At 42.3% G+C, this 27,494-nt stretch overlaps 1 protein-coding gene across 1 annotated transcript; it reads right to left on the reverse strand.

The window, feature by feature from the left end:
* Positions 1-966: 966 nt before the first annotated feature.
* LOC307130642 (uncharacterized protein) lies at positions 967-19,955 on the reverse strand. Its single transcript, XM_079823732.1, has 3 exons — positions 19,903-19,955; positions 18,150-18,672; positions 967-2,847 (listed from the first exon to the last, which is right to left on the reverse strand). Exons 2-3 carry the CDS (start codon positions 18,607-18,609, stop codon positions 1,838-1,840), a joined length of 1,470 nt encoding a protein of 489 aa, XP_079679858.1. The 5' UTR covers positions 18,610-18,672; positions 19,903-19,955; the 3' UTR covers positions 967-1,837.
* Between the last annotated feature and the right edge of the window lie 7,539 nt (positions 19,956-27,494).

The raw sequence follows: 27,494 nt of genomic DNA on the forward strand, positions 1-27,494 counted from the left end.
TCTGCATTGACTTAACATGTAAATCACTCGCGCGAATTGCGTCCGGTGTGAACGCACCATTAGACACCATATGGGCTTCTTCCCAGTATGAACTCTCATGTCAATTTGAAGGTTTTCTTTCATTCTGCAAGTCTTTCCGCACAGAGCAAGCGTAAGGCTTCCCTTAACTTTGAGTTTTCATGTGGCTTTTAAGGTTTCCTTGTTGTTTGAAACTCTTTCCACTCTGTTGGCAGGTGTAAGGCTTCTCTCCAGTGTGAACCATCATGTGCCTGTTAAGGTTTTTCTTTATGAGTGAAACTCTTTCCACACTGTAGGCAGGTGTAAGGCTTCTCTCCAGTGTGAACCATCATGTGCCTGTTAAGGTTTTTCTTTATGAGTGAAACTCTTTCCACACTGTAGGCAGGTGTAAGGCTTCTCTCCAGTGTGAATCCTCATGTGGACTTTAAGGTTTCGTTTATGTCTGAAACTCTTTCCACACTGTTGGCAGATGTAAGGTAGCCTGGCTCCGCCCTCCTACGTACTTCCGCTCAATTTTCATTTTCCTTCAGTACTACGTCTGGGACTGCGGTGTATGCTTAGGTTTTCCCCCGAACAATTTTTTACCGGTCCAATCAGCGAACAGAGGGAGTGGCTGAGAGCGATGACGTTGATGTCGTGCGCTAGTTTGAGTTGTAGTTCAGTAATGGCGGCGGTGAAAGATGCGAGTGTGTGGCAGCGCTGACGAATGTTAAAACCGGAGTGTGGCGAGGTGGACGAGCGAGTGACACCGGTGTACGTGATTGAGACACACCGGTCTCGAGTCCTCTCATGAGGGAGCACGGAGGCATATAAGGACGAGCGACACCGGTGAAGGACGAGAGAGGACCAGGCCTGGATTTTAAGTTGTGTTTTGTTATGTTTGTGCGCGGCAGTCGTCCGTGAGGGGCTGCCGCTTTTACTTTCATTTTGTGTTTATTATTTGATTAAAAGTTGTTAAACGTTCGCCAGTTCTCGCCTCCTTCTTCCCTGAACAAACGAACTCCCGTTACACGGAGCAAGAACAACCACTGCTGATGTTGTGGTCCGGGAAATGTATTAAGTTCGCTCCGTTAGTGGTGAAGGAGTTGCTGAAGCCGTCCGTCTCCCACCACCCGCGAGAAAAACCCCAGGCTGAATTATCGACTGCTTTTGACAAACACCAAGGTCGTGTGGTAATGTAATTGCTGTCCGAATCCACATCTCTGAGTTTTCAAGAATATATCACTTCAAAACTCACTGTTTATATCCTTTATAGACCCTTTCAGAGCACTGTGCGGTTGCGTGAGCTGTAATTTGCATTTCTAGACTTGTATTTCTTTAAATACTGGCAAGTGTTTACAAGAGCAAAATATTTCATCACCGCTCAAAAAATAAAAGAAGAAAAGCACGTAAACATTTGAATTGGGCTGTTATTCACGGCACGGCAGCATTTATTCTTATCATACCAAGCATATGACATTTTATTGACAGCATACAATCATGTTATGATTGCACGAGATATGCACCACGAGAGCAGCGCGTTCCGAACACAAAACTCTCCTCTCCACCGTGAATAAATAACAATCCAAATGCACAAGGTTTTATCACTGACAATGAGGTGGTGTGCTCAGTTAATGTGAGAATCAAAGGCGAACGGCGCATGACATACGTCACGACCAAACGTTAGTGATTGGTTAGGCAGATCCAGAGTGACTCTTGGCAGATCCAATAGTTTTAAACTTCACCAGAGAACCCGCCTTCAAGGAAGTAAACGCTTGTCAATGGAGAGTGGCCAGACTCTATGTACAAATGAAATGTACGAGAGTCTGGTAAAACCAGGCTAGATGTAAGGGTTCTCTCCAGTGTGAATTATCATGTGAACGTTAAGGTTTCCTTGTTGTCTGAAACTCTTTCCACACTGTTGGCAGGTGTAAAGCTTCTCTCCAGTGTGACTTCTCATGTGGACTTTAAGGTTTTGTTTATCAGTGAAACTCTTTCCACACTGTTGGCAGGTGTAAAGCTTCTCTCCAGTGTGAATCCTCATGTGGACTTTAAGGTTTTGTTTAACAGTGAAACTCTTTCCACACTGTTGGCAGGTGTAAAGCTTCTCTCCAGTGTGAATTCTCATGTGGACTTTAAGGTTTTGTTTAACAGTGAAACTCTTTCCACACTGTTGGCAGGTGTAAGGCTTCTCTCCAGTGTGAATCCTCATGTGGACTTTAAGGTTTCCTTGTTGTTTGAAACTCTTTCCACACTGTTGGCAGGTGTAAGGCTTCTCTCCAGTGTGAATCCTCATGTGGACTTTAAGGTTTTGTTTATCAGTGAAACTCTTTCCACACTGTTGGCAGGTGTAAAGCTTCTCTCCAGTGTGAATTCTCATGTGGACTTTAAAGTTTTGTTTATCAGTGAAACTCTTTCCACACTGTTGGCAGGTGTAAGGCTTCTCTCCAGTGTGAATCCTCATGTGGACTTTAAGGTTTCCTTGTTGTTTGAAACTCTTTCCACACTGTTGGCAGGTGTAAGGCTTCTCTCCAGTGTGAATTCTCATGTGGACTTTAAGGTTTTGTTTATCAGTGAAACTCTTTCCACACTGTTGGCAGGTGTAAAGCTTCTCTCCAGTGTGAATTCTCATGTGGACTTTAAGGTTTTGTTTAACAGTGAAACTCTTTCCACACTGTTGGCAAGTGAAATAACTTTTAGTTCCTGTCTTTTGGTCTCTTTTTTGTGAGGACGTTTTTTTAGCCCGTGTCGATCTTTCTCCAGTCATGAAGTCATGGTGTTTATCATAATGGTCTTTCTCTTCTTCCCTTTCATCAAGTTCATGACTTGCCTTTTTCAATGCCATGAGGTCTAGGGCAAAAAAACATCCATAAAACAATTTAGACATTTAAAGCATCATTACCAGGGCATACGGTAGTAAATGATATATAACCTATCCTATCCTAGGGATCAGGGGTGGGCAGCTTTGGTCCTGGAGGGCCACTGTCTTGCAGAGTTAAGCTTTAAAGGTCCCATGGCATGAAATTTTCATTTTATGAGGTTTTTCAACATTAATATGAGTTCCCCTAGCCTGAATATTGTCCCCAAGTGGATAGAAATGTTGATCGGTGTAAAACCGAGTTGTGGCTGTCTTTCTCTGCCTTTGAGAAAATGACAGGCCAGACGAGCCAATCCTGAAGTCTCCTGGTTTGACGTCCAAGCAGGCACGGTTTCCTCCCTTTCCTCCGCCCAGAGAATCTGGCACGCCCATGCAAACGCTCGTCGAGAGATCATTGCATCATTGCTTGTGAACGAGTGAACGCTGGCAGTTTCTCAGTGTTTGGAGTGTTTTTTCAGTTCCTTCTGATCTGTGATCAGTGATTTCTGATGTGTAGCTAATTATTTATTATTCGTGCACACAATGCGGCTTCTCTCTCTCCAGACAGAACGGTGTTTTCGTGTTTTATATCTTGTGAGTCAGTGTTTTTGTACGTCCTCGTCGCGTCTATCGGTTCTAAAATGTGCATACAGTCATGAGTTTCTGCTCAACATCAGCAGAGATAAACCTCACACACGCCGAAGCTCGGCCTTCAACATCCCCGACCCACAGTACTGCATCTGGCCCACAGCGGAGGCACCAAACGCGGCGTGAGATTAAGCAGAAGGGGGGTAAGCTTGAGCATATCCGGGCTAGCCAGCCTAGCCCCACAATAAACTGGATTACATCCGATTACTGCTGTTGTGTCTTTGTTTGCGCTGTGTACTCAACGCGCGTCACTGACGCTTTTATTTTATTTTAAAAATAATGCTATTATCAACACTTACTTTTAACTCGTTCATCTCGACAGCTGTAATGGTACTTTGCATGTGTTACAAAGTTGGTAGAATAATGATGAAGAGACGGACTCGGTGTGACTGTTTATTCAGAACTCTCAGATACAAACACAATAAACTCGCGCTGACTGACAGCGCTCTCATAACTCAGTAGTTACTATAAATAACTTTGTTAGCAATCGCTGAGCTCAGTCTCTGATACATTAGTGATGTCCGGTTCGCGAACGATCTTTCTTTTGAACCAGTTCTTTTTAGTGAACCGAATCAGTTCACCAAATCGGACTGAATCGTTCTAAACGGTTCGCGTCTCCAGTCAGCGCTGATCCATAATTTACTAAAGTTACTAACTTTCTGACATGAGTGACAGAAATAAAAACTAGACTATAATAGAAATAGACTAATAACCTAAAGTATATGCTGTAACTAAAACAGTTCAGACATGCTGAGAACTGATGTGAAGTGAACTCAGGTCCATCCGTCTCCCTGGCAGACTCGTGCCTGCTCGTGCCTCGATAAACCACGCCCCCTCCGCTCATATAAAATGCAAAGATGTCAGCCAATCACAACAGTGGGTGTTTTTACTGAAGTCTCACAGCAGACACGCCTCTTGAAGCAGGGCATTCAGCCACAGGGCAAACAGCAGTATATAAAAAATGCCTTTTATTTCTAAATTATGACATTTTATGATGTAAAAGTCATACTAACAATATAAGTACAGCTCAGGAAACATTATAAAATAATAGAAAAATGCCATGCCATGGGACCTTTAATGAAAAATGCCTGCCTTTAATTTTCAAGCAATCCTGAAAACTTAGGGTTAAATTTGGGGGTTGGGTTGAATTTTGCAGCCGTTTGATCAAGGATGTATTGATGATAGGAGTATTTCTGGGCGGTCAGACCAAAAATCTGCATCATTTTGGCAGTTTAAAAATATATCAGTTTGTATATAACCTAAAAATTAAGAAATTAAAATTGAATTATTATAAATTAATAATAAGTATGCTTTCCTGTGCAATTTACAGTGGGGAGAATAAGTACAGGGAGTGCAGAATTATTAGGCACGTTGATTTTCTGATCATATTTTTTTTCCAGGCACATTTGACCAATTCCAAACCACAGTAATCCTAATAACTACTATTGATTTAGTATTTAATAATGTATAAGTGATATATAATTGTTCATGAAGGCTGGAAATGAAAATCACCTTATATTCAGGTGTGCAGAATTATTAGGCATGTTTTCTTTTACAGATAAATTGAGCCAAAAAAGAGATTTAACTCAGACTGAAAAGTCAAAAAGTATTAAATGCCCATGAGAAGGATGCAATACTAATGCAATACTAGACATTGCAGTTAAGGCATGACCATTGGACAGTGAAATGCTCGTTGGGTCAGCAGGATCTGACAAAAACAGGTGGTGAAGAAAAGACACCTGTTAACTGCAAAAGAATGTAGAATTAAGGTGAAGAATTAAGGGTGAAACCATCAGGAACCCTTTAGTCTCCAGCGCCACCATTTTCCAGAGCTGCAACCTACCTGGAGTCTCCAGAAGTGCAAGGTGTCAGGATCTCAGAGACTTCAGTTAGGTAAAGAATCCTAAAAAATTACCCCCACTAGATAAGAATCACAAGCTGAAGTGTTGTAAAATACATGAAGAAGGTTTTTTTATAGGCTTCATCTTCCAGAATCTGGCAGTACGTTTTGGGAGTTCATTTTAGTCCATCTCTGCAAAACGGACTTCAGGATGGACTAAAATGAACTCCCAAAACGTACTGCCAGATTCTGGAAGATGAATTCTTCAAACAGTGGTACTAGAGGATGTGGTGCTGGTCCTTCAAGAGTCACTCTCAACCTATCTGTCCATAAAGCCTATAAAAAAACCTTCTTCATGTATTTTACAACACTTCAGCTTGTGATTCTTATCTAGTGGGGGTCATTTTTTAGGATTCTTTACCTAACTGAAGTCTCTGAGATCCTGACACCTTGCACTTCTGGAGACTCCAGGTAGGTTGCAGCTTTGGAAAATGGTGGCGCTGGAGACTAAAGGGTTCCTGATGGTTTCACCCTTAATTCTTCACCTTAATTCTTCATTCTTTTGCAGTTAACAGGTGTCTTTTCTTCACCACCTGTTTTTGTCAGATCCTGCTGACCCAACGAGCATTTCACTGTCCAATGGTCATGCCTTAACTGCAATGTCTAGTATTGCATTAGTATTGCATCCTTCTCATGGGCATTTAATACTTTTTGACTTTTCAGTCTGAGTTAAATCTCTTTTTTGGCTCAATTTATCTGTAAAAGAAAACATGCCTAATAATTCTGCACACCTGAATATAAGGTGATTTTCATTTCCAGCCTTCATGAACAATTATATATCACTTATACATTATTAAATACTAAATCAATAGTAGTTATTAGGATTACTGTGGTTTGGAATTGGTCAAATGTGCCTGGAAAAAAAATATGATCAGAAAATCAACGTGCCTAATAATTCTGCACTCCCTGTATGTGTACCGTAGTAATTCAGGGTAAGATACAAACTAGGGATGGGCATTTTTGTCAATTTCTCATTTCGATCATCGATAGGTCTCAAAAACGAGTACTCGAGTAATTGGGGGCGGGGCATGTGCAGGGGGCGGGGCATGTCCGTCATTGAAATAATGAAAATACTGTTATGAAAATGGTTGTTGACAAATACAAACGTGACATGAAAACGGGTATATGAAAACATGAACATATAAAACAAAAAATAACTGCTAGATTATGATGCATAAATGTCTTTGAAAAAGAAACATCTTTATAAAATGACCGTCTCAAATAACCAAGTCATATCGAGCATTGCCTTTGAGCTGAAACTGTGAAATAACACCACCCTGCAGAGCTTGCTAGCTGGTTAATAAACTCAACCAAACGCACCATATATCAATATTAATATGAAGATTATTATGAACCTATTACGACATAAATCAACACAAAAGGACGTGAATGCGCACGTGAACTTCAGCGCGCTAGATTTTACAGGCTATGGTTTGAAACAGAACATTTTGAATGCGGTCTTCCCTTAACAACGCTCATACACGGACAACGAAAGCACACAGAAACAACATTTTATTAAAATCCTGTTCTCATTATAATGCTTTGACAGATTGACTCTGCACATCATGCACTTAATTTTATTATTCATGATCGAAGCGTTTACAGACATCACTGCGCGTTTTCGAACTCATAGCGAAAAACCAACTTTAAATAAACTAGGTCTACTGTTAAAAAATACGAGAACAGTATAGCAGTGCTGCATTACTAATATCAATGATTCTGAGAAAGAAATAGCCTATCTGAAAAGAATATGACCGTCTCTAAACCATCATGTCGAGCATGAAATATGCGTTTGAGCTGAAACTGAAGAGAATGAAGAACAGCCGGTATAACGGCAGCGCTTTTCTAGCTTATTAAGCTCAACCAAACGCTTCTTATATTAGATTAATCAGATATAGACAACATAAAAGTATCTTACAACGTGCATCTGCAGATAAGGACGCGGATGCTCACATGAACTTCACGCGCTAGTCTGAGTGTTCTCGCTAGTTTCTCTGTGGATCAGCTGATACACGGGGAACTAAGCACAGATCATTTACAGCATTCTATTTCCATCGTGTTCTCTCATTATAATGCTATGCAGATTGGCGCTGCACATCTTGCACTAACCATTTAATGATCTCATGATTCCAGACATCACTGCAGTGCACGCCTTTATTTTGCCGCGGTCTGGAGGCGCGCTGTAAAACGCTAACCAATCAGACCTCCGCAAAACGATGCAATAACTAATAAAAAAGAGACAAATATTTTTTTTTCAGGGCGATCATCATTCTCATGATCGATGATCGCTGTCACGTTCGAGTACTCGATTACTCGACCACTGTAGCCCATCCCTAATACAAACATGGTTTGGAAAATGGATTCATGATGTACTCACTCATATGCATCTAGTCATTTTTAAACAATAAATGTTATGGACTGCAGCTGATAAAGATTAAATCAAGAACTCATACAGGGGCATTTTTTAATTATTTCTTATTTATTCATTTTTGGTGGCATTTTTGCCCCAAGCCACTGTTAATTTCTGACCTTGTTTATGATCATCCAAATGTGGTATTTCTAGTTAATTTTGGCTGCAAAGAAACAAAGAAAAAATTTCTTATGTAAAACGATAGAATTGGCTGTGCTGCGGCAACTGCAGGAGCCTGTGGCGAGGCGGCTGAGAGAGCGAATCCAATAGGGGTCGCTAGAATTCCCGCCGAACAAGGTAAATTGAATTTGCATATTCGAGGCTATCTAAGACCGTGTTTTGCCATAGGATATCAGATTTAATCTCCTTCAGCGATACCTTTCTTCGCTGATCTTCGGAATTGAAGCCCCGCCGTCGAACAAGCACTCAAGCAGAACTACCTGCAGCCCTGAGGACGCCGGATTCCCCACCTGGTCTCTGCCTTCAGCCCCCTGCCGTTCCAGCTTCGCCATCCAGCATAATATCCTTTATTTGTGTCTGTGTGTCATTAGCGCGTGCGTTGCCGCCGCAACCCCGCTTTCAAAAAGAGCAGCGAGGCGTTGTTTCAAATGCCTCGCCCTTCCTGTGCTTCGTGCAGAGCACCTCTCCTCGGCGGGGACCGCCACATCCTCTGCGTGGCATCCCTTGGATGGGACCACGCCGAACTCGCACTCTCCAAGGGCGGCTGCCCCGAGTGCGACGAGATGGCGCTACAGACCCTCAGGGCTCGTCTCGCCAGCCTAGAAGTCCCCGCCCAGCCCGCGCCTCTCGAACCGCGCAAGAAGAAGCGCCGTGACCAGAGGCCACCTGAGCGCTCGAGCGACTGCACACCGAGTCATTCTCCACGTGCCTCGCTCTCGCCGGTGAAGTTCACCCAGGAGGAACAGCGCCCCTCACTCACAGCGGCCTGTTCCGTTTCCTTCGGTGGACCAGCAGCGGAAGAGGAAGAGGAGGAGGAGGACAGCCTTTCGTTGGACGCGACTGGTCGAACTCTGTCTCAGAGCCCCCTGCTTCGACGCAGACCGCCACAAGCTCTAAGTCCAGCGCTGATGCTGAGCTGATCTGCGTGCTCACTGACGCTGTGGGAGACTTCGGGCTCGAGTGGTCTCTCCCCCAGGAGACAACGCGAAGCAGGCTGGACGAGTGGTTCCTGCAAAGCCGCCGCCTTTCCTCCCCTCACAAGAACGCTCCCTTCTTTCCTGAAGTCCACGACGAGCTAACTAAGGCGTGGAAAGCCCCCTTCTCAGCTCGTGCTAAATCCTCGTTTTCCCCAGTGCTCTCCTCTGTTGACGGCGCTAAGGAAAAAGGATACGAGGGTTTTCCTCCCCTCGAAGAGGCCGTTGCTGCGCACCTCTGCCCGCCCTCCTCCAGGGGATGGCAGGCCAGGGCTCAGGACCCCTCCAAACCGTGTCGCTCTAACTCAGCTTTCACCAGTCGAGCATACGCCTCCGCTGGCCAAGCCGCTTCAGCACTACACACCATGGCTGTCCTTCAGGTGTACAAGGCCAAACTTCAACAAGGCTCTGGACGAGTCTGTTCCTGATTCTAAAATCCTGAAAGACCTGCGCAGCGCCACAGACCTCGCTCTGCGCGCTACCAAAGCCAATGCGCAGGCCATCGAAAGGACTATGGCCAACCTGACTGTTTTAGAACGCCACTTATGGCTGAACCTCACGGAGATGAAGGACGCCGACAAAGCCTCCTTTCTGGATGCCCCCCATCTCCTCCTCTGGTTTGTTCGGCCCGGCGGTGGTTGGCTTCGCCGAGCGTTTCACGGAGGCACAGAAAGCGCCGCATGCTATGAAGCACTTTCTCCCCAAACGCTCTAGCTCCTCGTCTGGCCGGCACAAAGCGCCGCCCCAACCCGCCATGGCTGCACCGCCGACTTCAAGGCAGCGCTCGACGTCTAGGCATCGACAGCGCTTACGCTCTACGAGCCGCATCAGGCAGTCTGAGTTCCGGGGACCTCGACCTCGAGCTACGTTGAAACCCGAACCACCGAAGCCATCCTAGCCGTAAGAGGAAAGAGAAGGTGGCCAGGTCTTGCCTTGGCCGGACTCCCACCACTCTCTCTCAGTCTCCCAGTTCCCTTCAACCAGGTGACTGGCGACTCCGTTTTCGCAGTCAACGAGCCCATTATCAAAAGCGCTCGCCTGCACACAAACACCGTTGTCATGGCGACCCAAATAAATCTCAAAAAGAGCTTTTTCTCTGTATATGTTGTGCACACTTCACAGTATGCACCCCTACACTCAAACACCCCCCTCACAGCTCACACGCTGTCCTGTGCCACAAATGTAATGTGCGCGCCCACTACCCAGTGCACGCCGCAAAGGATAAACACAAAGCAACCGGGTTACCGGGTCCCTATCACTAAGCGGCCCACCCCCGTTACTAATTCAGCCCCTGGCTTCACGGGCACAGGCCTGGTAGGCCATTCCCGGTATATCAAATTGGGTGTTGAACATAAAATGAGGTTACTCACTACAGATCGCTCGCAGACCCCCGCGCTTTCGCGCCGTGGTCGAGACCTCAGTAAAAGGCAGCGTGAGTCACGTGGTCCACGCCGAGGTATCGAAACTGTTAGAAAAGGGAGCGGTCGAAACCGTGCACCCGACGCAAAGCGAGTCAGGCTTTTACTGAACGCGGCCATAGCCCCGCTGAGACTGAAAGGCATGCGGGTACTCAATTACCTCGACGATTGGCTTGTCATAGCCCAATCAGAGGCACAGTTGATGATACACAAATTCTGGCTCCTCAAACATCTAGAATGCTTGGGTCTCAGGATCAATACCGCCAAGAGCTCAATGTCTCCTACCCAGAGGATATCATTTCTGGGTACAGTCATAGACTCAATACAGATGAGGGTGCGGCTTACGTCACAGCGCGCCCTCTCTATTCAGAGCATGGCGGCATCGTTCAGAGACGGCGTTTACATTCCTCTCAAACGTTTCCAGAAGATGCTAGGTCTTATGGCCTCGGCAGTACTCAAACTGGGTCTGTTACACATGCGGCCCCTTCAACGCTGATTGAATTCCCGCGTCCCGGCCCGCGTATGGCGATCGGGCCAGTTTCGCATCAAAGTGAACCACAACTGTCTCAAAGCTCTGGCTCCTTGGAAGGCGACCACCTGGTATCAGACAGGTGTTACTATGGGTACAGTTACGAAGCGGAAAGTGGTCTCGACAGATGCATCCAACCTAGGTTGGGGCGCCCTACACAAGGACAAGCCAGTCTCTGGCCAATGGGCTTTGTCAGAGAAAAAGCTGCACATAAACTGTCTAGAGATGAAAGCGGTCATTCTATCGCTGAAAGCTTTCCTTCCGTACATAAAGGGTCACCATGTCTTGGTCTGAACAGACAACATGTCAGTGGTATCCTATATAAATCGCCAGGGCGGCCTGAAATCAGGCTCCCTACATTCCATGGCGAAACACCTCCTTATATGGGCAGAGCACTACCTGAGCTCCCTGAGAGCAGCTCACGTGCCAGGTATCCTGAATCAAGGTCCAGATATGTTATCCAGAGGCAGCATTCCCCCCGGGGAATGGTCTCTTCACCCTTTTACAATTCAGTTGATTTGGAACAACTTCGGCGAAGCAAAAGTAGATCTTTTCGCATCCGAAGACAATGCTCACTGCCCAATATTTTTCTGCAAACGCAGGGATGCACTGGCCCATGCCTGGCCCAGACTCCCTCTGTATGCTTTTCCCCCAATCGCGATGTTGCCACAGGCCATCAAAAAGATCAGGGAAACCAAATCCACAGTGCTCTTAATAGCCCCGTTGTGGAAGAACCAAATATGGGTCTCAGAACTGACTCTCATGTCAGACGCAGCCCCATGGCCAATTCCGCTGAAGAAAGATCTCCTCATGCAGGCGAGAGGAAAAATCTGGTGTCCCCATCCCGAGCTGGAGGCTCTCCACGTATGGCTCATCAACGGATACCCGCAAACCTCTCTGTTCTGAACACTATTTCTGAAGCTAGAGCCCCCGCAACCAAGCGGCTCTATGCACTGAAATGGTCGGTTTTCTCTAACTGGTGTACAGCACGAAACCTTGACGCAGTCTCGTGCGAGGGAACAGAAGTGCTCGCCTTCCTTCAAGAGCTAATGGACGCGGGTCGTTCCCCCTCCACACTCAAAGTATACGTTGCTGCCATAGCAGTTTATCATGCTTGCATCGCGGGACAATCACTGGGGAAAAGCGAGCTTATCGTACACTTTCTTAAAGGGGCCAAAAGGCTGAATCCGCCTCGCCCCCCCTCAGTCCCGATATGGGAGCTTGCTACAGTGTTGGACGCCATGAAGGGCTCCACCTTTGAACCACTTCAGTCTGTGAGCATAAAGCACCTCTCACTTAAAACCGCTTTTCTGCTGGCACTGGCCTCAGTCAAGCGAGTGGGTGATTTGCACGCGCTCTCCGCGAGTGCTTCCTGTCTTGAGTTTGGGCCTAACAACTCCAGAGTCATCCTCAAACCTAGACACGGTTATGTTCCTAAAGTGCTTTCTACTCCCTTTAGGGCACAGGTGATTTCTCTTTCGGCCTTGCCCGCGTTGCAAGACGAAAAGGACGCTAATCTGCTCTGCCCAGTCAGAGCGCTGAGACTATATTTAGAGCGTTCCGCCCCCTTCAGGCAATCGGAACAGCTCTTTGTATGCTTCGGTGGCCGCACTAAAGGACATGCTGTCACAAAGCAGAGACTCTCACACTGGATAGTGGACGCTATCTCTATGGCTTATAAATCTAAAGACCTCATTTGCCCTATAGGCATTAAAGCCCATTCGACTAGAGGCATGGCCTCGTCATGGGCATGGGCATGGTCATGCGGCATACCGCTAAAAGATATCTGTGCGGCGGCAGGCTGGGCCTCTCCGTCCACTTTTATCAGATTCTATAAACTGGAAGACAAAGCTTTGCAAGCTGGTATCCTTGCCATTTAATAGGTTTTGCCAGTCTTTATTAACAGACTCGATTCGTCGGGTCTCCCTGTTCTATTTAAACCTGATATCCTATGGCAAAACACGGTCTTATATAGCCTCGAATATGCAAATTCAATTGACCTTGTTCGGCGGGAATTCTAGCGACCCCTATTGGATTCGCTCTCTCAGCCACCTCGCCACAGGCTCCTGCAGTTGCCGCGGCACAGCCAATCAGCGTGCAGCTCGCGCTGTTCTATCGGCTGTGCAGGTGCACTGCGTTTTACATAAGACATTTTATTTAATAAAGTTTTTGCTTCATATTCTTGAGAAAAGGAGTTTCCCCATAACGCAATACTCGTTCCCTCTCTCAGGGAACCGAGGTTACGTGAGTAACCGAGTACGTTTCACCTTGTAAACAATCTGGGAAGTGTAGTCCGTTGCACACGTTTTTTGCACATGCTCTGCTGACAGAAGGCATGAAAAGCAGTCGATTGCAGCACGAAACGAAACAGTTGCTCAGTCAGTGTTGATGCCCTTTGGCAGTTGTTGTTTTTATTCCGATTGTATTATGCATCTGTTCATGAGAATCGATCGGGTTACTCGCACCGGTGCGCCTAAATATTTTTCCGCAGTCGCACGCAGTAATTTTCAGGCGCAAAATGGTCACTATGTAGAGCCCTGATATAGAATATATATATATATATATATATACATACATATACAGGGAGTGCAGAATTATTAGGCAAATGAGTATTTTGACCACATCATCCTCGTTATCCATGTTGTCTTACTCCAAGCTGTATAGGCTGGAAAGCCTACTACCAATTAAGCATATTAGGTGATGTGCATCTCTGTAATGAGAAGGGGTGTGGTCTAATGACATCAACACCCTATATCAGGTGTGCATAATTAGGCTTGGGTACCGAAATCCGGTTCCAATATGGCACCGGTACTTATATAACCGGTATGTACCGGACCGAATCAGAACGCAGATTTCGGTTCCTCATTTCGGTGCCAAAATTCAAACGTGCTTTCGCGCTTTGGCTGAGCCAGAGACAGACGCTCAGCGCTGGTCACATCAAAACTCATGACAACTATTCAGTGTTTTCAACGACATCATGTTTATTTCAGGTTTCAGACATTTAAATGCTCATAAGTAGGCTACTAGCAAAAAACACACCCTGATGTCTATGAAAGCGGCTATGACAATCCTTTCAGACGATTATAATTTGACTAACGTTACATGTTTTATTCACATCAGATACATGCACATTATATAGTAACTATAGCGTTTACTCTGTTCTTCTTCCAGTTCACTGGTCACTTACTTTCATGTATTTCGTGAGGCGAGAATGCTCTCAAGTGTTGTAAATCCGACAGATCCGATTCTGAGGCGCAAACTAACATGGCGCCGCCCATTGCGCTTTATAGATCAACTAACACACATTCACTCACACATTTGAACATCAGATAGTTCGTGACACAGTTAAGAAGTTTGTGAATATTTTGAATAAAAAGAAAAAACGAAATAAACCCGATACAGCTGAGCTGTCAGCGCTATTGCGGCTGCTGTGTCATCATATGAGAAACATGACGCGTCGCCATGGAAACATTAAGACGATGCGTTCTAAAATATTTAGCCAGAGAATATGATCATATTTCAAAAAAGAGCTGAAGCTCGAAGCTGGTTAGTAGCATACCAAGAATACAGACTACTGCTGTTATTATTGTAATTAAGAGTTATATTAGGCTTGTTGTAGTTGGGTTAGGTGGCTTAGGTTTTACTGTGAATTTGTAAATAAGTCAATTATAATTTGTAAATAAGTAAATTGTGTTTTGTATTTATTTATATTCATACATTTAATTATACATTAAACTTTTAATAAATGGTTCAATTTAAATAAAAAATAAATAAATAAAAAGCGACATTTAATGTCATCCACCTCGTTTTGTGGCCTTTAAAAAAAAAAAAAAAGTATCGGTTCAGGCACTGTTTAGGCACCGGAACCGTTTTAAATGTATCGGTTTGGCACCGGAATCGAAAAAACCCAAACGATACCCAACCCTATGCATAATTATTAGGCAACTTCCTTTCCTTTGGCAAAATGGGTCAAAAGAAGGACTTGACAGGCTCAGAAAAGTCAAAAATAGTGAGATATATTGCAGAGGGATGCAGCAGTCTTAAAATAGCCAAGCTTCTGAAGCGTGATCATCGAACAATCAAGCGTTTCATTCAAAATAGTCAACAGGGTCGCAAGAAGCGTGTGGAAAAACCAAGGCGCAAAATAACTGCCCGTGAACTGAGAAAAGTCAAGCGTGCAGCTGCCAAAATGCCACTTGCCACCAGTTTGGCCATATTTCAGAGCTGCAACATCACTGGAGTGCCCAAAAGCACAAGGTGTGCAATACTCAGAGACATGGCCAAGGTAAGAAAGGCAGAAAGTCGACCACCACTGAACAAGACACACAAGCTGAAACGTCAAGACTGGGCCAAGAAATATCTCAAGACTGATTTTTCTAAGGTTTTATGGACTGATGAAATGAGAGTGAGTCTTGATGGGCCAGATGGATGGGCCCGTGGCTGGATTGGTAAAGGGCAGAGAGCTCCAGTCCGACTCAGACGCCAGCAAGGTGGAGGTGGAGTACTGGTTTGGGCTGGTATCATCAAAGATGAGCTTGTGGGGCCTTTTCGGGTTGAGGATGGAGTCAAGCTCAACTCCCAGTCCTACTGCCAGTTTCTGGAAGACACCTTCTTCAAGCAGTGGTACAGGAAGAAGTCTGCATCCTTCAAGAAAAACATGATTTTCATGCAGGACAATGCTCCATCACACGCGTCCAAGTACTCCACAGCGTGGCTGGCAAGAAAGGGTATAAAAGAAGAAAATCTAATGATATGGCCTCCTTGTTCACCTGATCTGAACCCCATTGAGAACCTGTGGTCCATCATCAAATGTGCGATTTACAAGGAGGGAAAACAGTACACCTCTCTGAACAGTGTCTGGGAGGCTGTGGTTGCTGCTGCACGCAATGTTGATGGTGAACAGATCAAAACACTGACAGAATCCATGGATGGCAGGCTTTTGAGTGTCCTTGCAAAGAAAGGTGGCTATATTGGTCACTGATTTGTTTTTGTTTGGTTTTTGAATGTCAGAAATTTATATTTGTGAATGTTGAGATGTTATATTGGTTTCACTGGTAAAAATAAATAATTGAAATGGGTATAAATTAGTTTTTTGTTAAGTTGCCTAATAATTATGCACAGTAATAGTCACCTGCACACACAGATATCCCCCTAAAATAGCTAAAACTAAAAACCACTTCCAAAAATATTCAGCTTTGATATTAATACGTTTTTTGTGTTCATTGAGAACATGGTTGTTGTTTAATTATTAATGTTGTAAAATTAATCCTCAAAAATACAACTTGCCAAATAATTCTGCACTCCCTGTATATATATTGAACGTATTGAAACTATTGAACGAGTTGTTTTCAACCAGGTTTCATCCTTCCTATCGCAGTATAATCAGCTGGACATCAACCAATCGGGTTTCAAAAGGGGCCACTCCACAGAGACTGCACTACTGTCGGTCACTGAAGCCCTGCGGACAGCCAAAGCTGACTCCAAATCATCAGTCCTCGTGCTGCTCGATCTATCTGCGGCCTTTGACACGGTCAATCATCAGATTCTTCTGTCCACCCTCTCATCACTGGGCATCACAGGGACTCCACTCCTTTGGTTTGAGTCTTATTTCACAGGTAGGTCTTTCAAGGTTACCTGGAGAGGAGAGGAATCCCAAGCACATCCACTGGGGTTCCCCAGGGCTCAGTGTTTTGGTCCTCTCCTCTTCTCCATCTACACTACTTCATTGGGACCCATCATTCAGGCACATGGCTTCTCGTACCACTGCTATGCTGATGACACTCAGCTTTACCTTTCATTTCATCCCGACGACCCCACAGTAGCTGCACGAATCTCCAGCTGTCTGGCTGACATCTCTGCATGGATGAGAAAAAATCACCTGCAGCTAGACCTGGCAAAGACTGAGTTTCTCATCTTCCCCGCCAGTCCTACCATACAACATGACTTCACCATCCAGTTAGGTACATCTGTGATTTCCCCATCAAAGTCAGTCAGAAATCTTGGAGTAACATTTGATGACCAGCTGTCTTTCAGAGAACACATTGCTAAGACAGCTCGCTCATGCAGGTTTGCGCTCCACAACATCAGGAAGATTAGACCGTTCCTAACAGAGCACACAACACAGCTTCTTGTCCAGGCCCTGGTTATTTCGAGACTGCAGCAGAAATTTTTCCAGAATGCAGCAGCACGCCTTGTCTACAACGAGCCCAAAAGGACCCACGTCACACCTCTCTTCATCTCCCTACACTGGCTACCACTCGCTGCTCGCATCAAGTTCAAGGCGCTGACGCTTGCCTACAGAGGCACCACGCGCTCAGCTCCTGCTTACCTTGACTCCATTCTACTAATCCACACCCCCACCAGAAGCCTTCGCTCAGCAAAGGAACGACGGCTTGTGGTTCCATCACAGAGGGGGAAAAAATCCCTTTCCAGAACATTCTCATTCAACGTTCCTAGCTGGTGGAACGATCTCCCCAACGCCATCCGAAACGCAGATTCATTGACATCATTCAAAATTCAACTTAAAACTCTGTTCTTCCGCGAGTACTTAACCTCATAAAAAAAAAAAAAAAAAAAAAAAACTTTCCTCTTTCTCTTCTTTCTTCCCTCCATACTCTAGCCTGTGCTACACCGAGCAATGTACACGCTCTCAGGATTTCAGGCTCTTATTGCGCTTCTCGACTCTTCATGACCTATCGCTTCATGTTCCCCCAAGTTGTAAGTCGCTTTGGATAAAAGCGTCTGCTAAATGCATAAATGTAAATGTAATATATATATATATATATAAACATTTGGTACTGTGACATCCCTAGCTGGCAACATTTATTACCCAAATTACTGAACTATTATTTGGAGGAGCATTGTACACTTCAGGTTTGTTCATTCATAGGATCTTTTGTACTTTAGTAAAAAAGAGAAAAAGGTCAATTTATAATGTTTTGTTTCATAAAGCAACTGATTTTCAGTTATTTCTACTTCTTTCCAGGCACAGAACTGAGAAACAAATTTTTGAGAGTTGTTTAAGTGAGAGAAGATCCTGTTGTCATGTTTAATAATTTATTTTATAATTTAAAAAATTTAGCTTTGAAGAAAAAGTGGATTTTTGTTTGTATATGCTGTCAATTATTAAAGCAAATAAAATCCGCAAAAATCGGTATCGGCCGATCTCATACAAAAAAAATCGGAATCGGCCAAGAAAATTGCAATCAGTGCATCTCTATTAAGAATGAAACCAACCTGTGTGTTCCTCAGTTTCTTCATGTTTCACTCTCAATGTTTCTTCAATCTTCACGTCTTCACTCTCCTCTTTCTCTGTTTGTTCCTCAGTTTCTTCATGTTTCACTCTCAATGTTTCTTCAATCTTCACGTCTTCTCTCTCCTCTTTCTCTGTTTGTTCCTCAGTTTCTTCATGTTTCACTCTCAATGTTTCTTCAATCTTCATGTCTTCTCTCTCCTCTTTCTCTCTTTGTTCCTCAGTTTCTTCATGTTTCACTCTCAATCTTTCTTCAATCTTCATCTCTTCACTCTCCTCTTTCTCTCTTTGTTCCTCAGTTTCTTCATGTTTCACTCTCAATGTTTCTTCAATCTTCATGTCTTCTCTCTCCTCTTTCTCTCTTTGTTCCTCAGTTTCTTCATGTTTCACTCTCAATGTTTCTTCAATCTTTATGTCTTCACTCTCCACTTTAATAAACACCATCTTTATAATAGTGTGTCACGTGGATCTCAGTCGCTTCACCAGGAGTTTTTCTGTGTGTTTGTCCTGTTTAAGACGAGAATAATTAACAGAAGAAAAATAAATCCAAACTAAATCTCTGAGTGTGTCTCTCAGCTCCAGTTCAGTATCAGTTCAGTCTCAGTAACACTCAACACTAGCACTACACACTAATAATGAACACTAGAGAGTGTGATAAAGCTCAGTTTCTCATCATCTCTACTCTCCAGAGACTGAACTCATGTTTATATGATGAACTGAGTCTCTATCAGCTCTAGTTCAGTCTCAGTGACACTCAACACTAGCACTACACACTAATAATGAACACTAGAGAGTGTGATAAAGCTCAGTTTCTCCATCATCTCTACTCTCCAGAGACTGAACTCATGTATATATGATGAACTGAGTCTCTATCAGCTCTAGTTCAGTCTCAGTAACACTCAACACTAGCACTACACACTAATAATGAACACTAGAGAGTGTGATAAAGCTCAGTTTCTCCATCATCTCTACTCTCCAGAGACTGAACTCATGTTTATATGATGAACTGAGTCTCTATCAGCTCTAGTTCAGTCTCAGTCACACTCAACACTAGCACTACACACTAATAATGAACACTAGAGAGTGTGATAAAGCTCAGTTTCTCCATCATCTCTACTCTCCAGAGACTGAACTCATGTTTATATGATGAACTGAGTCTCTATCAGCTCTAGTTCAGTCTCAGTCACACTCAACACTAGCACTACACACTAATAATGAACACTAGAGAGTGTGATAAAGCTCAGTTTCTCCATCATCTCTACTCTCCAGAGACTGAACTCATGTTTATATGATGAACTGAGTCTCTATCAGCTCTAGTTCAGTCTCAGTCACACTCAACACTAGCACTACACATTAATAATGAACACTAGAGAGTGTGATAAAGCTCAGTTTCTCTCATCATCTCTACTCTCCAGAGACTGAACTCATGTTTATGATGAACTGAGTCTCTATCAGCTCTAGTTCAGTCTCAGTGACACTCAACACTAGCACTACACACTAATAATGAAAAATATAATAATGTATATAGAATAATGTTTATATGATGAACTGATAAAGAGAGAAATGAGAAGCTGCTTCTGTAACTCGTGAGTTTATTCTGTTACTTTACTCACACGACGTTAATAAATGTTAGATAAAGCAATGCAATGTTACATTTAATAATAAGTAATTCAATCTGCGTTGCCTATAAAACTTTGAAGACAGATTCTATAGTTTTAAACACTTAAAAACACAAACCTTTCTCCAGCCGAATCAACACATGCAGGAGCTCGACGCGGACTTATGACGTCACACCACCACAACAAAATAAAAGTCCCGTTCACTGCTGGGTCTACATCACAGAAGTACACAAATACAAATACCGGTAATAAAAGAGATGACAGAAATTCAGAGTTGAATGCATTGGTGTAATACATATTTAAAATACATGTTGTTCAATGATGTGCTGAAAATATTACTAAAGACTGAGAGACTTTGTCTAAAAGTTAAAACTGTTTTGTTTAGGGGAATAAATTATTTGTATAATATATAAGTACATATAAAGTTCATTTGAGTTTAAAAATACCTGAAAATAACCTAATTATGATTGATGATTTTAAGATGTAGACTATAAGATTCTACATCTAAATATATAGATCTACATCTAGATATTCTCAATGATAAATATATTATTAAATAATAAATATAATATAAAATCTCAATTTTTGAGTGACAGGAAAGAGAAGACATTGTCGAATAAAGTCATTATTTTTGTTTATTTGTTTGCGCATGAGAAGTATTCTCGTCGCTTCATAACATGAAGGTTGAACCACTCGAGTCACATGGACTATTTTAATGAAATTTTTACTACCATTCTGGGAAATTAAACTGTTCATTAAAGTTGTCTATGGAGAGGTCAGTGAGCTCATAATTTAAAATATCCTAATTTGTGTTCTGAAGATGAACGAAGGTCTGATGGGTTTAGAACAACACGAGAGAGAGGAATTCATGACAGAATTTACATTTTGGGGTGAACTAACCCTTTGACGTCTGCATTGCTCAAATGAGTAAAGAAGGTATGGTCTTTATGATCAGTGTAAAGAAAACCTGATCTTCAATAAGTCTCGGTAGATTTGTTATTAACTTTAATATCAGTGAACAACATGTTACCTACTGTAGTTAAATTAATTTGTTTATAGAACCACGTCTTTGTACTATATTTTATATTTATAAATAGCATCAGCCCCAGTATATTGTCTGTCATACATTAACTTTTCAAAACAGAAGAGTGGAGACTAGAGACTGTGGAATATTTATGTTAATGATAAGTTGTAAATGACTGCCGGTTTCTGTTTGCCCTAACACAACATTATATTTAGATATAACCAGTTGTGAAACATCAGGCTGGTACAAAGGGATATGGCCAGTTTTCAGTTGTTATCAAGTTCTTAAAAATAAAAATAAATGTGAAAAAACATTGTAAAAAGGTCTTTTTCTGAAGAACACAAGGTATTCAATGTAACCATTTAACCTTAGATCACTCCTTCACAAACATGTTCTCTGCGCAACTGTTTACTACATTTAGTAAATAAAATCAGCTCACAATTTTGACAAAAGACGAATATTTTAATTACCATTTTGCATTATATACTGTTACATTCTCTATGGCCATTAGGTTACTTCACATGAAAAAGAAAGAATGAACATCCAGACAAGTAGGTGGCGATGTGCAATATACTAACTCAAAAGAACACCACCTCATACAGAACAATTAACCTAAGGGCTCAGCTGCCATTAACATGACGAAGGACAAGAAATTCAAGACACAGATTAGGTATTTATTCTAAACAACACAACAGATAAGTAATACACGATCTGTACACAACAACTCAGCAAACTTGTACTTACAACATGCAGTAGACAGCACGATAAACCTGGTCTATCCACAGGCCAAATGATAAATGCTGGTAAGGATCAGGTCAGAGTCCTGCACGGGTGCGGGTACCTGACGGGTGACCCGCGAATATTGCTGAAACGGGTGAAAAACATCCTACTGTGTCGGATACGGGTGCGGGTCGGACAAGGGAGAAACGCGGGTCTAAACACGGGTTTTAAACAGTCACGTGCAAACGAATATAGGCCTATATATAACAATATATATGTATGTATATTGTAGATGGGTTCCTAAAAATATGCATTTACAAAAATATGCCTTGCCTGTATTTCAAGTTGATAAAATAATTTCAAATCCATATCAGTTTATTTGTGGCCGCGCGCGCGCCCTCCCAGAAGAATCACAACCGCGCGTGCGATCTGCCTGCACTGCAGTCGTCGAGATAGATCATGAGAAATTGAAGAAAAGATAGCCGCAAATGTGGAAGTTCATCGCTGAGGAAGCACGCAGATAACTGTGGTAACAAAACCAAGCACAAGCTGTTCTATCGAACAGTATTTTTGTTATGTTTCCTGAGTTTGGTCTCTTAATAACACTGTCTTAGTACATTAAGCCACGTTAAGCGTTTTCTTATAATGGTTTTCTATGGGAGGAAAACGCTTAACGTGTAATTAAACGCGTTGCGTTCATTTTCTGGGCTCATCTGATTTTTTTGTACATAGTATACGTTATTAGTATTATGTTTACTGAGTTTGGTCTCTTAATAGGGCTTGGGTGCCGCGTTGCATTCTGGGACGTGGCGGCCATGTTGATGGCCTCGTGAATGTAAACATACAGAGGAGTCCTCACTCCATCGAACGAGCATAAGCAGAGTTGGGAGAATGGATGTGGAATTTACTGGGATGCGTTAAATAGGGAAGCCAGGGCCCGGTATATGGACAAAATTGGAACTATTAACGGTTTGGATCCATATGAAATGTGCAGTTCACAAATGTATGGGTTCAGGAGCTGCAGATCACGAAGCCTATGTAACCTTTTACCTTGAAGCATTCCAACTGCACTGCAGCGTTCTGTGTTCTCAGGTTGCACTACTTGCAAATAAACACTGAAAAACATCTGAGTGTGTGACACTTCTTGCTTTAGCACATTATACTGTTATTGCTTCTTGTTTATAAGACACATGCATTTAATTTAATTATATTTATTGTGACGATTGTGGGTATGAATGCAACAGACACTTATGGCTGTATTTAATGCACATTTATTTCAGCACAACACTAGGGCTCATGTTTGTCAGAGCACAACATACAGATCGAGGAATGTCATATCTTCAACCTTGCATGGCAACACCATGTGAATCGGTACATTATCTGACAAAATAGTGTACTTGTTGCGGACGGTTCCAATCACCCTTTCCACGTGCATTCCATCTCTTGCATCCAGCTGACAGCGTCCTTTTGTGAAAGCCGACGACTCTTTGTTACCCCGGATACTTGGTCTCCGTGGTTACGCCTCCAAGCAGGAAAGCGGTGGAAAGTTAATCCATTTTCGGCCTTTTTCCCATGGCGATAATGTGTTGCGCTGTTACACCCTACAATGCAGCAACAGTTTACCATGGTTGAAATAATAATGCCAAATTAATAAAATTAAGACACGACTGAGAGAGAGTGCGTCTATAAACAGTGCGCAGGAATCCGAGTAGCTGTAAAGGAGGCTATCAACATGAAGGCCACGCCAAGTAATGACGTCACGACGCCCAACAGAGCATCTATAACAGTGTCTTACCTACATTAAGCCACATTAAGCGTTTTTCAAGCGTTTTAGAATGTCCCGGCTGAAGTTGTCCTTGTTTTAATGGTCGTGTAATAACTTCTGTATGCTGGCAATAAACATTTTTGTAAGTGTGTCTATAATGTGATATGCTAAACTGATTTTATTGTGGGTGCGGGTCGGGTCTCGGTTCTATTTTAAGGAGGTCGGGTCGGGTGCAGATTTTATTTAGTGGGGTCGGATGCGGTTTTAAGCACTGCGGTTGTGGGTTTACAAAATCGGACCCGTGCAGGACTCTGGATCTGGTTATAATGAAACGATAATTGCAGACAGGTGATCTTAATTACAGTTTAGAAGAGCGCTGTGTGTGTACGTGCGCTTTCATATGCTTCAACTTGTTTTGACAATATATTTCAAGACTAAATGTCCTCACTTATATTGTTACAAATTGAAAACTTATTAACACGTTGATCAGTAAGCTTATTATCGGAAAAACGATTATTTATTTAAATGTATTGCTCATGTTTGTGATAAATTTAGGGGAAGATCTTGGGTAAGAAATATCATTAGCTGATATAAAATAAATGGAAATCTATTCATGTTCTCACTAAAGTCTGAATTCTCACATACGCCTATGCAAGTATCAGCGTACAGTGCGTGCGCGAGACGTGAATTTAGTCATCAGAAAAGTATCTTTTGTTGAATGTGTAAATATGTGCTGTGTGCTGGCGATAGATTTCTCAAAAAAAAAAAACTTTACAAAACACTATAGGCTATATATATGTGTGTGTGTGCGTGAGAGAGAGAGAGAGAGAGAGAGAGAGAGAGAGAGAGAGAGAGAGAGAGAGAGAGAGAGAGAGAGAGAGAGAGAGAGAGAGAGAGAGAGAGAGAAAAGAGTTTAAATGGCATCTGTTTCACCGTTTATATCACTCGATCTGCTTCCAGTGAATGGCATGACAGTTGTGAATCCACCATATTCTTTGTAAATACTATTGTTGTATCACAGAATGTGGTTTTAAGACTTTATAGACAAAAATGTAGTTATTAGACCTAAATATGTGAGCCATATCATAAACATAGTGCCTTTTTTATTTTATACAATTTGTAGAAGTTTTCTGACATTAAGCTCCAAGCCATCATTTGCCCTTCAGCACTCACAGAGAACAGTTACATCAACCAGTTCAGGACATTTGACACAGGCTCTTAATGATTAAACAATATTTACATTTGATATACTATATAATTGAACGCATTTGTTGGTGTATATTGTATAATTTATCATTGTAACCTTATTTAAGTACATTTTTGATATATACTGTATTTATTTTGGACTGATAGTTGTGGTAAGTTAAATAATGATTTGAGAGTCAGTGGTAATATCATTCCCCCAATTTCACAGACAATACTTAAGCCATATTATTAGGCTAATTCTGCTCACTAATATTGTCCTTTTTAAAACTTTTTGTTGTGTGTGTAAGCCTATTTAATTGAGTTAACACATGCATTTTTAAAATGAGTTAAGCCAGTGAGTTGTACTCTGCTACCACCTGCTGGTTAAAATAGTAATTGCTAGTAGTAAATACTTACTAATATAGTTCTCTTATTCACATTTAGACTTTATAAAATAACTATTCTGACATTTACAATCATTTTTTGTCAAAATTAATCACGTCATTTCCTTTCAAATATTACTTTGGACAACATATGCAACATATATACCTCAAAATGTTGTTCTTAAGAAGGAATTTGCTGAAAATATTTGTAGCCATCATATATTTAAAAAACTGAATCTACAAGAAAATGTGTGTGTTTAAAAACATAATAAACAATGTTTTATTAAAATGTAACCAAATAGCTTTAAAAATATACTACATATTACAACGTAAACATGGTTTATTAGGACATTTCCTGTGTCCCATTAACCAAATAGCTTTAAGGGGTTTGTCTGTGTGTGTGTGTGTGTGTGTGTGTGTGTGTGTGTGTGTGTGTGTGTGTGTGTGTGTGTGTGTGTGTGTGTGTGTGTGTGTGTGTGTGTGTGTGTGTGTGTGTGTGTGTGTGTGTGTGTGTGTGTGTGTGTGTGTGTGTGGCCACCAACTGGCAGCAGGAAGTGTGTCACTTTCAAAAATGCTTTAAATCACTGTCTAGTTTTCACCCGGATTACTTCAAACTTCATCAGTATAATGACAAAACATGGCAGATACAGACATATGAATGGATTCATGATATTTTAAAATGTGTCAAAGTTTAATAATCTTTTTGGCTCTCTGTGTGCCCTCCCCTCTATCAACAAAAGATGGCAGTGTTGTGTTATTTTTGAAACTCTCTCTCTGTGTGTGTGTGTGTGTGTGTGTGTGTGTGTGTGTGTGTGTGTGTGTGTGTGTGTGTGTGTGTGTGTGTGTGTGTGTGTGTGTGTGTGTGGGCATGTTTTCGTGAAATATCAGGACACAAATGTGTATAATGACATGGGTATGACACAGGTATTACAAAAAGAGGGTGAAATATGAGGACGTTCCCCATGTCCTCACTTTTCAAAATGCTTATAAATCACACAGAATGAGTTTTTTTTCACAGAAAGTGAACTGCACAGTCTCCTGTGAGGGCTAGGTTTAGGGGCAGGGGCAGGGTAAGGCGATAGAAAATACGGTTTGTACGGTATAAAAACCATTACGCCTATGGAATGTCCTCACATTTCACAAAAACAAACGTGGTTGTGTGTGTGTGTGTGTGTGTGTGTGTGTGTGTGTGTGTGTGTGTGTGTGTGTGTGTGTGTGTGTGTGCTTATGCGATTTATGAGGACACAAATTTGTATTTTAATTTGGGTATTACACTGGTATTACAACATAATCATGGTTTAATTGTCCTGTTGATTTTTGGCAATCTAGGGTGTGGCCTGTGTCCCACCCACCACCTTACAGGACACACCCTAGTCCTAACTTGCGAGAGCGATTCGAGAGCAGCCGCTAATACAGCCGGTGCAGATTCTCCAGAGCAGCTGCACGGACTCTGATGACGACACAGCTGTTCCACGATTGGCCAGATTCACCGCATGACAGCGATCACGTGTGTTTCGTGTTTATTCAGACACCTTCAGCTCAACTAATGCTCACAAATCTGTTTTTTATAACCGTAAAACCTCCGTTCATGTAGTCTCGATGTTATATTGTCATGTTTATCAAAATAAAACTGATAAAAAAGTAGACCTCACTTCATTGATAGTGTAGGCTTATATGTTGAACTTTATTCTTGTACAAACACCCGCTTTATTAAGCAGTACAAGTATTACATGACAATAATGTCTCTGAAACAACTGTCCATTGCCAAATATTGCATTTATTTCACTTCAGCTGATAAAATATACAAACACAGCGCAAGCGTCACTGCGGGAAGCAGCAAGTGTCCGACTGCATGTCTCCGTTTGCAGATCCTCCCCGCCTACACGCGGCTACTCTCGCTGATCAGTTGCATCCGGCCGCAGCTGATGTCGAACACACCTGTTGACTTGGGGTGAACAGCCATCTCTTCCCAAATAGCCAGCAAGTCCCGCCCAGAGTGCTGCACCAGAGCTAGGAGCCAATACGACAAAAAGGACAATTCATGACAGATTTCGTATTTTAAAATAATTATATCTGGGTATTAGTTTTGCTTTGTCATTTGAACGTGTATTTGACTCTTTCATTATATATGTAACTATATTTCAGATATTCAAATATTTTTAAAAAATTTTAATTTTTAAATTGTAATTTTTTCACCCTTTTTTTGCATAGTGAAATAAAACCTATATACTAAGATGTAGTTTGTGAGCTTGTCAACTAAATACTTTGACCAAGTTTGGTGTTTTCCTCTTCCCAATGTAACATGATCCTCATATGACTAAATATTTCTTGTGTTTAATGTGTGAAAATATGAATATGAGATATATTCACCTGTTGAGCTGTTCTCCATAGTTGCTACAGTAGAAGACAGTGCTCTAGTGTTCATGGTAAAAGCAGATGTCCAGTGTTTGGCTGCTGATCGTGTGAAAGTCTTCGCTGCTGCTGATCGTGTGAAAGTCTTCGCTGCTGCTGCTGCTGACTTTTTTTTTCTTTTTTCTCTGTTATGTATAGTATTTCCATAGCAGCATAGTCCATCCATAAAGTTTGCCTTATACTGACCAACAGATGTGAAATTGATCTACAATCCACACAAG

This window comes from Gobio gobio (genome assembly GCF_949357685.1).
Source record: "Gobio gobio genome assembly, chromosome: 1".
NCBI classification, from domain to species: Eukaryota; Metazoa; Chordata; class Actinopteri; order Cypriniformes; family Gobionidae; genus Gobio; species Gobio gobio.

What these genes read in the sequence shown, in the direction of transcription:
- LOC307130642 (XM_079823732.1), bottom strand. Translation starts at nt 18,609, where the DNA reads ATGGTGTTTATTAAAGTGGAGAGTGAAGACATAAAGATTGAAGAAACA. An exon ending in AGAAACTGAGGAACACACAG is followed by an intron (nt 2,848 to 18,149) that starts GTTGGTTTCATT and finishes TTTTTGCCCTAG; the next exon opens with ACCTCATGGCATTGAAAAAG.